At 37.1% G+C, this 16,448-nt stretch overlaps 1 protein-coding gene across 1 annotated transcript in view; it reads left to right on the plus strand.

Annotated features, from left to right (window-relative positions):
* The window catches only part of LOC103581237 (DNA excision repair protein ERCC-6-like 2), a gene marked incomplete at its 5' end in the record, with an annotated part of 27,404 nt that overhangs the window by 4,264 nt on the left and 6,692 nt on the right, over nucleotides 1-16,448 (plus strand). The window contains 2 exon segments of the mRNA XM_008563123.1: nucleotides 5,344-5,496; nucleotides 16,207-16,287. Coding sequence (XP_008561345.1) covers nucleotides 5,344-5,496; nucleotides 16,207-16,287 — 234 coding nt within the window.

Consider the following 16,448-nt stretch of genomic DNA (forward strand, 5'->3'; position numbering starts at 1 on the left):
AGACATCTAAGTTATTAGCGATGCTGAATACCTAGGAGCAATAACTTCAAGTGATGGAAAATGATAGTCCTATATTGTTAAAGAAACTGAATTTTAAATTCAGGACCTTCCCACAAAGAAAGATCCTAGCCTAGATGACTATAGTGATAAATTCCATCAAACATTTAATATTTTTTGAAAACACAGGAGGAGGGAACACTTACAGTTTATTTTACAAAGACAAAAGAATCCTGATATCAAACTTGACAAAGACATTACAAGAACAGAAAATTACAGACCAATATCTCTCATGAACATAAATGTAAAAATCTTTAATAAAGCCTCTGTTTTGAGTTCAGTTGTGTTTCATCCCTCTCAAAAGCTATGTTGAAGTCCCAACCCCTGGTACATGTGAATGTGATCTTATTTGTAAGCAGAGTCTTTGCAGATGAGGTTAAGATGAAGTCGTACTGGATTAGTGTGGAGCCTAATCCAGTGACTGATGTCTTTATAAGAAGAGGGAAATGTGGATGGAGATAGACACAGAGGGAGGACAACATGTGACCGTGGAGGCAGCAATTGGAGTGATGCAGCTGCAGCCAAAGGCAGCCAAGGATGCCAGCAACTGCCACAAGCCCGGAAGAGGCAAGAAAGGATTATCTCCTAGAACCTGCAGAGAGAGTGTGGCCCCATGGACACCTTGGGTTCAACCTTTGAGCCTCCAGAACTGTGAGAGAATAAATTTCTGCTGTTTTAAGCCACCAAGTTTGTAGTTCAAAACAGCAGCTTGAAACTAATACAGCTCTAAGGCAAATATTGTAACACTGACTACATTTTTATATGAAACTTCTGTATGACAGAGGAACTACAGACCAAATTAAAAGAGCTAGGAGGAAATGTTTGCCATATATATAATAAAGGAGTAGCATTTACAAAATACAAAGAACTCCCAAAAACCAATGAAAAGACTATGATTAGGCATTTCACTGAAGAAAAAATGCAAATAGTTAACCTATGTGAAAAGATCTTTGACCACATTATAATCTACAGATACATAATAAAATAAGATCGTGTTCTGCACATTCTGAAAACCTTTTTTTTTTTTTTGGTTTTGTTATGGGGTGTTTATTGGGGAGGTGGATATTATTGTTGGTAGGTCTTTTGTAAAACTGTTCTCATATACTATTTTTGAGAATACAACTGGTACAATTATTTTAGAGGCTAATTTAATCAGCTTAAAACACGTAGTGCCTTCTCCATATCTACCTGACAGAAATACTGTCATATATGCACAATAACAAGGACTTATATTCAGTATTGTTAGTATTTGTTTAAAAAATAAAAAAGGAAACAGCCTAAATGTCCAACAGTAACAAAATAATAACATAAATTCTGATATGTCCATACTCTAAGACAGCAAAAAAAAAAAAAAAAAGTAGTCAGATCAAATATACTAATGTGGCAAGATCTCTAAGACATTTTTAAGTGGGTCAAAAAGCAACTTGCAGAACAATATCAATTGTGTTTGTTCATAAAACTATTTATGTATATGTAAATAGCTCTCACTGCATTGCAAGAGATCTAAAAGGATACGCCTAAACATTACAACACTGGTTAGACTAGTCGGAGGTGATCTCTATTGTTCAAGGGGGACTTTCAGTTGGATGTGTTTTGTTTGCATCTATTATGAAATGCATTCAGATATTTTATTATTTAAAAAAATAAAGACATCACTTATATAGCAACTATACTTCTTCAGATTTGGAGCATTGTATGCAGTCTAAAATTTGGCTTTCAGAAATTCATCTGTCATATATATATATATATATATAATTTATTTAGAAGTAAGTGTTTTCAGAAGAATTTCAAGGATAGCACAAAGAACTCCCAATTAACTTCACCCAGATTCCCTAGTTGTTAACATTTTATACATTTGCTTTCTCTTTCTCTCCTCGTTATTCTTTTTCTGAACCATGTAAGAGAAAGCTGCAGATTTACCACCAGTGTGTATTTCCCCCAAACCAGGACATTCTCCTATTTACCCATCAATGTAAAAATCGTTTTATGCATTACAAATACTGAGTTGTACATATTGTTCTATTGTTCTGCAACTTGCTTCCCTCCCCCTTCTCTCCAAAAGGCAGTCATCCAAATCAAGAAATTAGCATTGATACAACATTGCCTTGTGATCCATAGGACTGATTCAGATTTCCCCAGCTCTCCTGACATTTTCTTTTTCCTCTCCAGTCCAGGATCCAGTCCAGGAACATAGCTATCCATACTTGTGTCTCTTCAGTTTAGGCTTTCCATGTCATTCATGACCTTGACAATTTTAAAGAGTAACACCTTTTCTTGTGTGGGATGTCCTGTGACCTAGGTCCCCTTGATGTTCCCCATGCCCAGACTCAGGCCCAGCGGTGTTAGCAGGAACACCATGGACACAGCGCTGCACTTTTCTCACCGTGTTAGTCAGAAGTCACATGATGGTGACCTTCCCCACCACTGGGGATGTTGAACTTGCTCGTAGGTCAAGTTTGTGTCTGCCAAATGTTTCCACTACAGAGTTGCCATTTATTCCCTTTGTAATTGATAAGCAGTTTATAGGAGATCCTATGAGACTATGTCAATATCCCATTCCTCATTAAACCTGAACCCATCACCTGCATCATTCACATTGATGATTTATGCCTGAATCAGCTGATTTCTGCCTATGATGCTTGTCAAGTGGTGATTTTTCGATTTCCATTATTTCTTTTTTGCTGTTGTTTTTATTTTTAATCTTTTAAATTTATTTTTAATTGACATGTATTGATTATACATATTGATGGGTACAGAATTATGTTCCAATACATGTATACAATATGTGATCACATCAGGGTAATTAGCATATTCATCATTGCAAAAATGTATCATTTCTTTGTGATGAGAGAGCATTTGAGCTCCTCTCTTCTAGCCAGTTGAGAGCATACAATAAATTCCTGTTAATTGTAGGTGCCTAGCACTGCAATAGACCCCTAGAACTTATTTGTTCTTTCTAGCTGTGATTTTGTATCCATTAACCAACCTCTCCCTATCCCCCTACCGGCTCCCCTTCCCAGCCTCTAGTAAACACAATTCTATTCTCTACTTCCAGAGCTCTTACATATGAGTGAAAACATGAGGTATTTAGTTTTCTGTGCCTGACTTATTTTACTTAACATGTTTTCCTGGCTCCTCCATGTTGCTGCAAGTGACAGATTACATTTTTTTTTTTTAATGTCTGAGTGGTATTTCATTATGTGTATATACTATATTTTCCTTATCCATCCATCTATTCATTATTTCTTTTTTGTTTATTGGCATTCTACCATGAAAAAAGTGCTTTCCCTTCTATTTATTTATTTATTTAATCTGTATGAACTCGTGGGTTCCTATTTTAGTAACAGATTAGTAACCCATTGAATATCATCACTATTTGACTTTGATGTCCAGATTGTCTCATGTTTGGCCAGTGGGAGCCCCTTCAGAGTGGCCTCTGTGTCATTTTGACATGCCTTCATCATCCTTTTTGCACTTCTTTACTGTGGTAGGCTGAATAATGATTCCCCAAAGATATCCATCCACGTCCTAATCTCTCAGAGCACCTGTATTATCCAGGTGGGCCCAAGGTAACCATAAGGTCCTTGTAAGGGGGAGGCAGTAGGGTTAGAGAAGACAGAGATGCAGAAGATGTGAAGGCAGAAGCAGAGAGTCAGAGAAAGAGACGTGAAGATGCCCGGCTTATGCAAGAAGGGGCTGTGAACTTCTTAACATGATGAATGTTCTACTTCCTTTCCTTGCAAAGCTTGTCTGTTGTTATGATGAAATCCAAGCATTTTATGGCATTGTATGGATTTTTGTTAAACTAGAAACTAAATTACATTTTCCAATTATTAATTTTTCCCTATGCTCTTGAATTCTAACATGATTTTTTTTATAGTTAGCCTATAGATGGAAGCACCTTGTTTTCATTTCTACCAAAGCCACGTTGCTAGAAACTAAATTACATTTTCCAATTATTAATTTTTCCCTATGCTCTTGAATTCTAACATGATTTTTTTTTATAGTTAGCCTATAGATGGAAGCACCTTGTTTTCATTTCTACCAAAGCCACGTTGGGAAAATTTGTTTTACAAAGTAATGCATTTTTAATAACTTTTGTGATAAAACTTTGCTAAGAAAATTATAAAGACTCCAATTAAGGCTTACAAATTACCTTGGTTATTATAGTTAGTAGTCCTGCAATGTGATAATATCAGTATTTAAGGAAGAGTAAATTACAAGGGTAAAATAGGCAAGTGAGCCATCAGTTGCCTTAACTGCTGTTGTGATTCTGTATTTCCAGGGTTTAGCCCATGTTTCTGGGACATTGATATCGAACAGATCAAGTTGGTATCTTGATCCATAATTTCTTCGAACTAAGGTCCCTAAGCGTCTTGTTTTAAGAGGGGTGTCGTTGAGGTGATAAATTGAGTATAAATTTTGGATTCAACCTAACAAATTCTAAGAATGACACTTCTTAGCTGGCAGCCTGTGGGCGAGTCACTTAATCTCTAAACTTAAATTTCTTTATTTCTAAAATAAAGAAATTCCACTTTCACTATTTCTAAAATGAAGATAATATCTTTTTTTAAAGATAATACCTTATAAGGTTTTAGGAATTAAATGAGAGATTGTAAATAAAATGCTACACATATAGTAAGTTTTCAATAAATGGCAGCTATTAGTAATAAGAATTTTAGTTGCCTAGAGTGACTTTTTACTGTGCAGATCAACTGTAATGATAATCATAAAACTTAAGTGTCACTTCTTACTAATCCCTCTATCAACAATGAACTGAAATTATTTTCCATTCTGTGGGTTCTTTATTTCTTCCAAGAAATTTTAAAGTGCACATGGGTTAACCAGATTGTATTTTAATTTTACATATTTATATTATATTTAATAAAATATACAGCAAATAGAGAGTATACATTACTGTTGTTACTAAAATGGTATATGTCCATTTTGTGGACATTTAATGAATATCAAGTGTATTCAAAACATATATATGTTTTTATTATTAAACCTTATGTCAGGTGGATATATTATAGAGTATAATCTTAACTCAGTTGTTAGAAAACAGATAAAATAGGAAATATAAGATCTCAGCTTCAGTAAGACTAGCCAGATTATTATTATTTCACCATAATGGCAACATCTGTCAAGGAAATTAAAACAAAATTTCCTCCCTACAGTGATTCTGCTTGCTCCAGCTGAAGCTGTGTATATACAGGGAATGCCAGGAAACTCTGACATACCGCTGGAGCTAACACTTCACAAATATCTTATGTTTTTTCCTTTTAGCAACTTCACTGTGTGGTGGTTGGAAGTGAAAATGCCAAGCGATATTTTGAAGCGGTTCAAGGATCAAAAGAGCATCAAGGAGAGCTTTTTGGGATCAATAACCTCTTCAAACTAAGGTCCCAAGGGTCTTGTCTTACGAGGGACATTCTGGAGGTGTGAAATTGTTCTGTGACCTTTTCAGTGATATTTTAAATATAGTTTTCTCCCTCAGGAAGCTTGAAATACAATCGCTGGTGCCTTTTCAGAGAAATTTTTCATTTTATTTATCATAAATGCCTTATGTTTAGAATTTCTACTTTTAGAGAAATAGGAAATGAATTTTTGTACCTCTAAACTAAGGTTTTCCCATGCATAATTACACACAATACACACACACTAATACAAATACTAAAATATACTAGATAATGTGGCCTCCAAAGCTATTTTCAGACTGGCAAAGAGTCTATTATTTTGAAAACAGCTGTTGAAGAGATTTTCCTAAATAAACAAAAATATAAAATGTGTTTTGATGAAAAGTTACCAAATACTCCCTGAGATGCACTCTCATGTCTCATGGAGATTTTTGTTTTCTGTTCCCAATAAAAATTCCACACCAGTATTTCAAACTCTCTCAGTTGTATTCATCCTCAGCAAACAGATGTTTCTTATTCTCAAACAAAATATTTACATCCTTTTAAAAAATGTTTAAGTTCTTTAATATGCCAGAATACTAAGGATATTAATCTATTTTCTAATTAATATTAATATGGGTATCATAAAATCCTGGAATATCATCTTTATCAACCTCCTTGTTATTATAGATGGTAAAACCAAGTCTCAGAGAACTTTTTTTCGAGTCTCTTTAGAACTTTAGAACTTTTTGACTTTCAGGACCTTGTAGTAAAACCTTAATGTGCTTCATTTATTCAGTAAGTACCATTAAGACAGGTCAAGGAACAATTGGTTCCTGTCCTAAGTTTAGACCATCTTGATGGAAGGTGGAAGAAAACATTATACATATAAACATGTAATGTCAGTAATCATATGCTAAGCAAGGTCACTAGCAGTTCAAAATGACCACCGGTGGATGTGGAAGAGGAACATATATTTTATTTGTATCCTGCAACTATTATAACTGTTATACAAGGTCAGATTACACTGCCAAGTTTTTATTTTATAGTAACTGCATTTGATTCTGAATTGAGTGGCTCATTTAAAGTAGCAGTTCAAAATGACCACCGGTGGATGTGGAAGAGGAACATATATTTTATTTGTATCCTGCAACTATTATAACTGTTATACAAGGTCAGATTGCACTGCCAAGTTTTTATTTTATAGTAACTGCATTTGATTCTGAATTGAGTGGCTCATTTAAAGTCTTCTTTCTGGTTTTGTTCTTGTTGTTGTTTTTAAGTATGCTGTTTTTTTAAAGGACCTGTTCTTTCCCATTTCTCTTCTCTTATCAATAGTTTTGTCCGTCTTCTAGCTGTCCTCCCCCACCCCTAGATGCTAACTCTGTTGCAGAGTAGTACCTACATGCCTGTGTTCATGTTTCTAATTTAAAATCAGTCTACAGAAATATAAACATTATGTTATTTATCCTGTTTTCTGCCATATATGACATAGTTTAATTGTCTATTTTATCAGAATAGCCACCTTTTTCTTTGTTAAACAAGTGTTATGTAAAACATATCAAGATGTCAAGTTATTAAGTGGAAAGTTATCTTGTTCAGAGGTTGTCTAAGTATATCTTGTTTCTCCTTCAGGAGTGTTTATTGACGACAAGACCATCCATGTCTTACATTTGTGGTAAAATGTGCTTAACATTTTGCTAGGCATATTATTAGCACTTATTAAATTAAGTTAATTTTGAATTAATATTGTTCATTTGTCATTAACTAGAACTTAAAATTATCCAGGCCTGATTAGATTCATGCTGCTTTTGGCCAAAAGATATTTTAAAATATTATTATTCCAAGCCCTGTATAATGGAAGCATACATTATAAAGTAAAAGAAGTAGATTACTTCATGTGATACATTTTTAATTTTTAAAGATTGTAGAAAACCCTTTTAAAATATTTTAAGGGCCGGCCCGGTGGTGCACTGCTACAGTGCGCCGCTTGGGAGCGCGGTGGCGCTCCCGCCGGGGGTTCGGATCCCACATACAGACCGGTTCCCGCTCACTGGCTGAGTGAGGGGCGGGCGCAACACCGAGGGTTGCGATCCCGTTGCCGGTCCCGGTCTGGTGCGGGCGTGACACTGAGGGTTGCGATCCGTTGCCGGACACGAAAAAAAAATAAAATAAAAAAGATAAAATATTTTAAGATGTAGAAATCCGAATTTATATAACACTTTTAATCATATGATTTGAGGGTAATTTAGTTCTATTTTGCATTGACTTTCTGTTATGTATATTATGGTTTCCCTTTAGAGATAGATACTGAAAGTTCATTTCACAGATATTTTTTGAGCATCTGCTAAATGTCAGGTACTATTCATAGAGCTAGGCATAAATAAAATAAATAAATAATAAAATTAATTAAATAAAATAGACAAAAAATCCTGTCTACAAGAAATGTACATTCTATCTGGGGGAGACAATTATAAACAAAATAAGTGAAACATATAGTATGTTATGATAGTAGATTGTAAGGATAAAAATAGAGCAGGGAAAGGAAATAGGGACTGCCAAGGAACAAGCATTGCAATTTTAGATGGGGAGGCCAAGGAAGCCTTCACTGTGAAGGTTGCCTGTGAGTCTTGGAAGAGGTGAGGAAGGAAGGAATGTTTTAGACAGGGAACAAATGCAAAGGCCCTGCAGGAGGGGCATGCCCTGCGTGGTTTCAAAATGGCAGGGAGACTAAAGTGGCTGGAGTAAACAAGAAAGCAAGAGATGGGGCAAGAAAGATGACAGAGAGCCAGGTCACGCAGGAACTTTGGCTCTTACATTGAGTGGGACAAAAAGAAATTGAAGGGTTGTGAACAGAAGAATGATATAGTCTGATTTCTATTAGCTGGAGTAACTATTGAGAGTCAGGCAATAGAAGTACAAGGACAGAAGCAAGAAGCGAGTTAGGAGGATACTGTGGTAATACAGCCGAGAGTTGATGGTAGCTTGGGCCAGGGTGATAGTGGTGGATGGCCTGAGAAGTGGCTGGGTTCTGTATATATTATCCAGGTGGAGCTGGAAGGATTTGGTCGTGGATCAGAGATATAGGGCATGAGAAAAAGAGGAAGTAAGGATGGCTCCAAGGTGTTTGACCTAAGCAACTTGAAGACTAGAGTGGCCATTTACCTATGTAAAGGAGGTTCAACAGCTTGAGGATATCCAGGGCTGCCAGTTGTCTATGTCGTAGCCATTTAGCTTCTGTTGCAGAGGAAAATGGCAATGCTGAGGAGTAGGCTCTCCACCCCCTTCCAGTAGTGTCCTCCAGGCATGGGGAGTAAAGGGCTCATGCCAATCAGAAACTGTTGGTCATTCTCTACAGTTCTGTAGGGGAGAGTCTCTCATTACCCCGGTTACCATGTGGCAGGAACCATGCCATCAGTATGTCTGTGTATTTATAAGTTGGGCATTTGTAACTCTGGTGACGGTAGTATTACTTCCCCTTGTTCTATCAACAAAAGTAGCCTTAGAAAGAGAAATAATTGATTTCCTTTATTTATTTATTTTTTATTGAAACATAACTTGTACATATGTGTGGGGTATAGCATTGAATATCAGTACCTGTGTCCAATATGTGATGCTCAAAACAGTATAAATAGTAAATTCAACATTATACAGTATAATCATTTTTTGTGGCCCTGTACCAATTTCTTGTTAAGCCCCACTCCTCCCCAGTTCCCATGTCTGATAACCTCAGTTCTGTTCTCTTTTTGAAATTTTGACGTATTGTTGTAATTGTTGTATCTTTTAAAAATTTTTTTTAAATTTATTTATTTTTTTAGCTTCCACTTGTGAGTGAAGACATGCAGTATTTCTTTTTCTGATCCTGGCTTATTTAACTTTATTTTCTCTAAGTTCATCCATGTTGCTGAGAATGGCAGAATTTCATTCTTTTTTTATGGCATAGTAGTATTCCATTGTGTATATATACCACATTTTCCTTATCCAATTGTCCATTGATGGATGTTTATGTTGGTTCCATGTCTTGGCTATTGTAAATAGAGTTGTGATAAACATGGGACTGTAGGTATCCCTTCGACATGATAATTTCCATTCCTGTGGGTATATACCAAGTCATAGGATTGCTGGATCACATGGCATTCTATCTGTAGTTGTTTGAGGAACCTCCATACTGTTTTCCATAAAGGCTGCACCAATTTACAGTCCCATCAGCAGGGTAGGAGGTTTCTCCTTTCTCCACATCCTCACTAGCATTTGTTATTCTCTTTCTGATAATAGCCAGTCTAACTGGGGTGAGATGGTTTCTCAGTGTAGTTTTGATTTGCATTTCCCCAATGCTGATTGATTTTGAGCATTTTTTCATGTGTCTGTTGGCCATTTGTATATCTTCTTTTAAGAAATGCCTGTTCAGCTTCTTTTCTCATTTTTTTAATTTGGTTACTTGTTTTTTTACTGTTGAGTTCCTTGTATATTCTGGATATTATTCCCTTGTCAAATGCATAGTTTGCAGATATTTTCTACCACTATGTAGGTTGTCTTTTGTTAACTGTTTCTTTTGCTGTGTAGAAGCTTTTTAGTTTGATACAATCCCATTTGTTTATGTTTCCTTTTATTGCCTGGGCTTTTGGGTCATATTAATAAAGTCTTTTGCCCAGTCTTACTTCCCGAAGTGTTTCCCCTATGTTTTCTTTTAGGAGTTTTATAGTTTCAGGTCTTATATTTAAATCTTTCATCCATTTTGAGTTAATTTTGATATATGGTGAGAAGTATGGGTCTAGTTTCATTCTTCTACATATGGGTGTCCAGTTTTCCTAGCACCATTTATTGATGAGGCAATCTTTTCCCCAATGTATGTTCTAGGTGCCTTTGTCAAAGATCAGTTGGCTGTAAGTAAGTGGGTTGATTTCTGTGTTCACTATCCTTTTCCGTTAGTCCAAGTATCTTTTTATGCCAGTACCAAGCTGTTCTGGTTACTGTAGCTTTGTAGTATATTTTGAAGTCAGGTAGTGTAGTGCCTCTGGTTTTGTTTTTTTGCTCAGGACTGCTTTGGCTATTTGGGGTCTTTTGTTGTTCTACATGAATGTTAGGATTGGCTTTTCTATTTCTGTGAAGAATGTCATTGGCATTTTGATGGGAATTGCATTGAATCTGTAGATCGTTTTGGGTAGTATGGACATTTTCACAATGTTAATTATTCCAGTCCAAGAGCATGGAATGTCTTTCCTTCTTTTTGTGTCCTCTTTCATTTCTTTCAGCAGTGATTTATAGTTCTCTTTGCAGAGGTCTTTCACCTCCTTCATTAAATTTATTCCTAGATATTTTATTTTTTTGGTAACTATTGTAAATGGACTTGCTTCCTTGATTTCATTTTCTGCTAGTGTGCTAATGGAGTATAAAAACACTACTGATTTTTGCATATTGATTTTGTATCCTGCAACTTTACCGAAATCATTTTTCAACTCTAAGAGGTTATTTTGTGTGTGTGTAGCGTGTTTAGGCTTTTCTATATAGAGAGAGAATCATGTCATCTGCAAATAGGGGCAGTTTGACTTCACCTTATCCAGTCTGGATGCCCTTTATTTCTTTCTTTTGCCTGATTGCTCTGGGTAGTACTTCCAGTACTGTTTTGAATAGGAGTGGTGAGAGTGGGCATTCTTGTCATGTTCCTGAAAGCTCTTCCCCATTCAGGATGATATTAGCAGTGGGTTTGTTGCATACAGCTTTATTTTGTTGAGATACTTTCCTTCTATACCTAATTTGCTGACAGTCTTTATCAAGAAGTAATGTTGAATTTTGTCAAATGCTTTTTCTGGTTCTGTTGAGATAATCATATGGTTTATGTCCTTGGTTCTGTTGATGTGGTATATTACATTTATTGACTTGTGTCTGTTGAACCATTTTTGCATCCCTGGGAAGAATTCCGCTTGATTGTGGTGTATAATTTTTTTGATGTATTGCTGTATTCTACTTGCTTATGTTTTATTGAGAATTTTTGCATCTGTGTTCAACAAAGATTTTGGCCTGTAGTTTTCTTTTTTAGTTGTATCTTTGCCTGGTTTGGGTATCAAGCTGTTGCTGGCCTCATAGAATGAGTTTGGGAGAATGGCCTCTGTTTCAAATGTTTTGGAATGGTTTGGAGAGAATTGGTATTAATTCCTCTTTAAAGGTTTGGTAGAATTCAGCAGTGAAGCCATCCAGTCCTGGGCTTTTCTTAGTTGGGAAACTGCTGATTACTGCTTCAATCTCATTGCTTATTATTTTCCTATTCAGGTTGTCTGTGTCTTCTTGGTTCAGTCTTAGTAGTTTGTATCCAGAAATTTATCCATTTTCTTCAGGTTTTCAAATTTGTTGGTGTAATAGTTGTTTATAATAGTCTCTAATGATTCTTTGTATTTCTGTGGTATTAATTGTAATGTTTCCTCTTTCATTTCTAGTTTTTGTTATTTGGGTCTTCTGTCTTCTTTTTTTAGTTAGTTTAGCTAATGGTTCATCTATTTTGCTTATCTTCTCTAAATACCCACTATTTGTTTCATTGATCTTTTGTATCACTTTTTGGGTTTCTGTTTCATTTACTTCAGCTCTAATCTTAATTTTTTCTTCCCATCTACTAATTTGGGGGTGGATTGTTCTTGTTTTTCTTTGAGGTGTAGCATGATGCTGTTTATTTGAAATCTTTCTATTCTTTTGATATATGCATTTATTGCATTAAAATTCCCTTCTAGTACTGCTTTTGCTGTATCCCACAGGTTTTGGTATGGTATGTCTTCATTTTCATTTGTTTCAGGAAATTTTTTGATTTGCTGTTTAATTTCTTCTTAGACCTATAGGTCACGTTTAATTTCTGTGTGTTTCCATAGTTTTCAGAGTTTTGCTTGCTGTTGATATCTAGTTTTAATTTGTTATGGTCTGAAAAGACACTTGAGATGATTTCACATTTTTAAAATTTGTTGAGACTTTGATTTGTGACCTAACGTGTTCTATCCTGGAAAATGTTGTATGTGCTGATGAGAATGTATATTCTGTAGTTGTTGGATGAAATATTCTGTAGATATCTACCAGTTAGTCTAAAGTGTAGTTTAAATCCTGTATTTCTCTGTTGATTTGTTGCCTAGATGATTTGTCCAATGTTGAGAGAGGTGTGTTTATTTAGGTCCCCAGCTATTATCATATTGGGGTCTATCTTTTTCTTTAGGTCCATTAGTGTTTGCCTTATATATCTGGATGCTCCAGTGTTGAGTGCATATATATTTATGATTGTTATGTCTTCTTGCTGTATAGATCCTTTATCATTATATAATGGCCTTCTTTGTCTCTTTTTATGATTTTTGATTTCAAGTCTATTTTATACAACATGAGAATAGCTACTCCTGCTCATTTTTTATTTTGATTTGTGTGGTATCTCTTTTTCATTCCTTCACTATTAAGCTGTGTGTGTCTTTGCAAGTAAGGTGAATCTCTTATAGACAGCATATATTTGGGACAGCATTTTAATCCATTCAGTGAGTCTGTGTCTTTTAAGTAGAGAGTTTAATCCATTTACATTTAGAGTTGTTATTGAATGGTATTGTCTTTCTCCTGGCATTTATGTGCTTTTCTTATGGTTGATTTAAATATCTTTTGTTCCTTTCCTTCCCTTTTATTGTTTGTCTTAGGTCTCCGTTGGTTTTCTGAGGTAGTATGGTATAGTTTCTTTCTCTTTCTCATTTGTATATCTGCTCTACCAGTGGTGTTTGTTCTTTCTCATCTCTTCATGGTGGTTATTATCATTTTGGGGGTTCCAGGTGCAAGACTCCCTTAAGGATTTCTTGTAGAGCTGGTTGTGTGATGGTGAACTCCCACAGCTTTTGTTAGTCTGAGAAATACACTATTTCCCCTTCATTTCTGAAGGATATCCTTGCTGGGTATAATATTCTTGGCTGGAAGTTTTCTTCTTTTAGTACTTTGAATATATCATCCCATTCTTTTCTGGCTTGTAGAGTTTCTTCTGAGAAGTCTGCTGTTAGTCTGATGGGGACTCCCTTATAGGTGACTTGATGCTTTTCTTTTGCTGTTTTTAGGATTCTGGTTTCGTTTGACTTTTGACAATTTGATTACAATGTGTCTTGCAGAGGGCCTTTTTGGATTGACTCTGCTTGGGGATCTGTGAGCCTTTTGGATGTGGAAGTCCGTATCTCTACCAATACCTGTGAAGTTTTCCACTACTATTTCATTGAATATGATTTCAGTGCCTTTTCCTTTCTCCTTCCCTTTCAGAATACCCATGATTTGGATGTTTGTGCACTTAAGGTTACCTGCTACCTCTCTTAGATTTTCTTCATTTTTTTAAAAATTCTTTTTTCTCTTTTTGTTTTTTGTCTGCTTGGGTTGTTTCGAAAATACTGTCTTCATGATCAGAAATTCTTTCTTCCACTTATTCTAGCCTGCTGCCTACACTCTTGAGTGTAGTTTTTATTTTGTTGAATGAGTCTTTCAGTTCCAGGAGTTCTGCTACATTCTTTTTATGGTATTTATCTCTCTGTAAATGTCCTAGATTGTTTTTCTCATTTTGTTCTGTTGTCTAACTGAGTCTTCTTGTGTCTCACTGAATTTCTTTAAGATTATTATCTGAATTCCATTTCAGACATTTAAAGGGTTTCCTGTTGTTTGAGGTCTGACATTTGGGAATTATATTATTCCTTTGGTTGGGTCATATTTTCTTGTTTTCTCATATCTCTAGTATCCTTACATTGATGTCTAGTAATCTGGTGGAGTGGTTACTTCTTCTTTTACTCTGGGATGGCTTTTGAGGAGAGAGACTCCCTCCTGTAGATTTGTTATATATCAACCATTGGATGGGGTGTTTTAGTTTTGGTTCCTGGTAGACTCAGTAATTTCAGTAGTTCTTGGTTGACTTAGTAAGTCCAGGGAATGCTGACAGCTAAGTCTGTGGCTAGGGACACATGCACAGCTGGAGCCACATGTTGGCTGGACAGCTGGGCCCTTTCATGGGGGTGGGGCTGTGCAGGCAGCTGTGGCAGCTGGGACCATGTGGGCAGATGGATGGCTGGGCCCACGTGGGGTGGGTGGAGCCAAACAGGTGGTCGGGGCCACATGGGTCGCCAGACAGCAGGACCTGCACAGGTGGGTGGGCCACAGGGGCAGCTAGACTACTGGGTCCCTGCCAGTGGGTGGGGCCACCCATGTGGCTGGAGTGGCTGTGGTGGCATGGGCAGCTAGATGGCTGGGTTCATGTGGGAAAGTGTAGCAATGCGAGCAGCCAGGCAGTTGGGGCTGTGTGGGTGGGAAGACAGCTTGGCCTGTGTGGGTGGGGCGGTGTGGATGGCTGGGCCCAGGTGGGCAGGTGGAGCCATGTAGACAGGCAGATGGTAGGGGTCATGTGGACCACCAGGGTTGCACATTGAGGTGTACCGCACAGGATAAACTCCTGTGGGGGGAGAAGGGCCACAGCTCCAGAACTACATAATGACATGGGTAACCACTGTGGTGGTGGGGGCAGGCTGGTGCAGGAGTGGGAGGAGGGTTACCACTGGGAAGTGCTTGTGGCTGGCCGAACAGATTCTTTCCACCACAAGGGAGAATTTCTCCTGGCTGATTCTGGTTTGGGAGACATGGCAGCAGCTGGAGCCATATGCCTCTTTCTTCCCTACACCACTCTGCTTGGTTGTCATGCTGGACAAGGTCCTCACCAGGCTCCCACTGCCCTCCTATGCTCTCCCCCATGCTTAGTTGTCCATTTCTTGCTCTGGTTCCTTTCTGTGGGAGGATCATATGTTGGACATCTCTAGTCTGCCTTCTTTACCCACCTCCTACTCTGATTTCCTTTAGAAAGAGAATTTAATAGTCTAGAATCTAGGCTGCTAGATACCTCTCTTAAATGATATTCCAAGAGCTTTGAAGTGCAAATACTTTCCAAAAGGATGTAGCAAACCTGTTATATAATTAAGATATTGTTTTTAGTTTCATATTAGTGTGAACGTCTTATTTTGATGTCTACTACACCTAAAGAATCAATAAATATTTTTTAATGAATACGAGCAATAAATATACCAGCAATATAGACTAGAATGTCAAGTTCCCAATACTCAACTTTATCTGTAGTGTTTGAAATGTTGCTAATATGCCCTTACTATAATTATTGTATAGGAATGATTATTATGGATATCATACTTGGTAAACAAATATATAACATTTTTCACTCCCCACTTTCCCTACTAGTGCATTTAGTGGAGTTGGCTGGAAAGCATTATTAGTTTTCTACATCTGAAAAAGTGGATGTTGAGATAAGAATTAAGAGTATTTTTAAATGTTATGTAAAACGGTGTATGAGTTCCTTAATTAGCAAATTGAAAAATAACGTTAAGAATGCTCAACCCTTGGGCCAGCCCGGTGGCACACTCGGTAGAGTGCGGCGCTGGCCTGGTGGCACACTCGGTAGAGTGCGGCGCTTGGGAGCGGGGCGGCGCTCCCGCCGGGGGTTCGGATCCCATATAGGGACTGGTCCGCTCACTGGTTGAGCGTGGTGCGGGCACGACACCAAGGGTTGCGATCCCGTTGCCAGTCGCAGTACGGGAGTGACACCGAGGGTTGCGATCCCGTTACCGGTCACAAAAAAGACAAAAAAAAAAGAATGCTCAACCAAGCTGCACTCAGTTTTCATTTAACTCCTAGTTTTAGCATGTCATTGCTGTTGTTTGTCTGATTGTTTTTACCCCCCATTTTGCACAGTTATTTCCATTCTTTCTTGCTGAAATTATAGAGAGAAGGCCAAGTGGAAGCAGGTATCATGACAGCCACAACATGGTTGAAAGAGGGACCTCCAGCATGCAAACTAGAGATGGTAATTAACATTTAAGTCTGTAGCCCACAAAGCCTAGAAAACATGTATTGTGACAATTTTAAGTTTCTTGTCCTTTTTTCTTCATTTTTCAACGTATAAAGAAAAAGCCTCTCAAAAAAAAAACAACTGTCAGTAAAATTTAAGCAGATTTAACATTCATA

The sequence above is a fragment of the Galeopterus variegatus genome, unplaced genomic scaffold (assembly GCF_000696425.1).
Source record: "Galeopterus variegatus unplaced genomic scaffold, G_variegatus-3.0.2 Scaffold12626, whole genome shotgun sequence".
Taxonomy (NCBI): domain Eukaryota; kingdom Metazoa; phylum Chordata; class Mammalia; order Dermoptera; family Cynocephalidae; genus Galeopterus; species Galeopterus variegatus.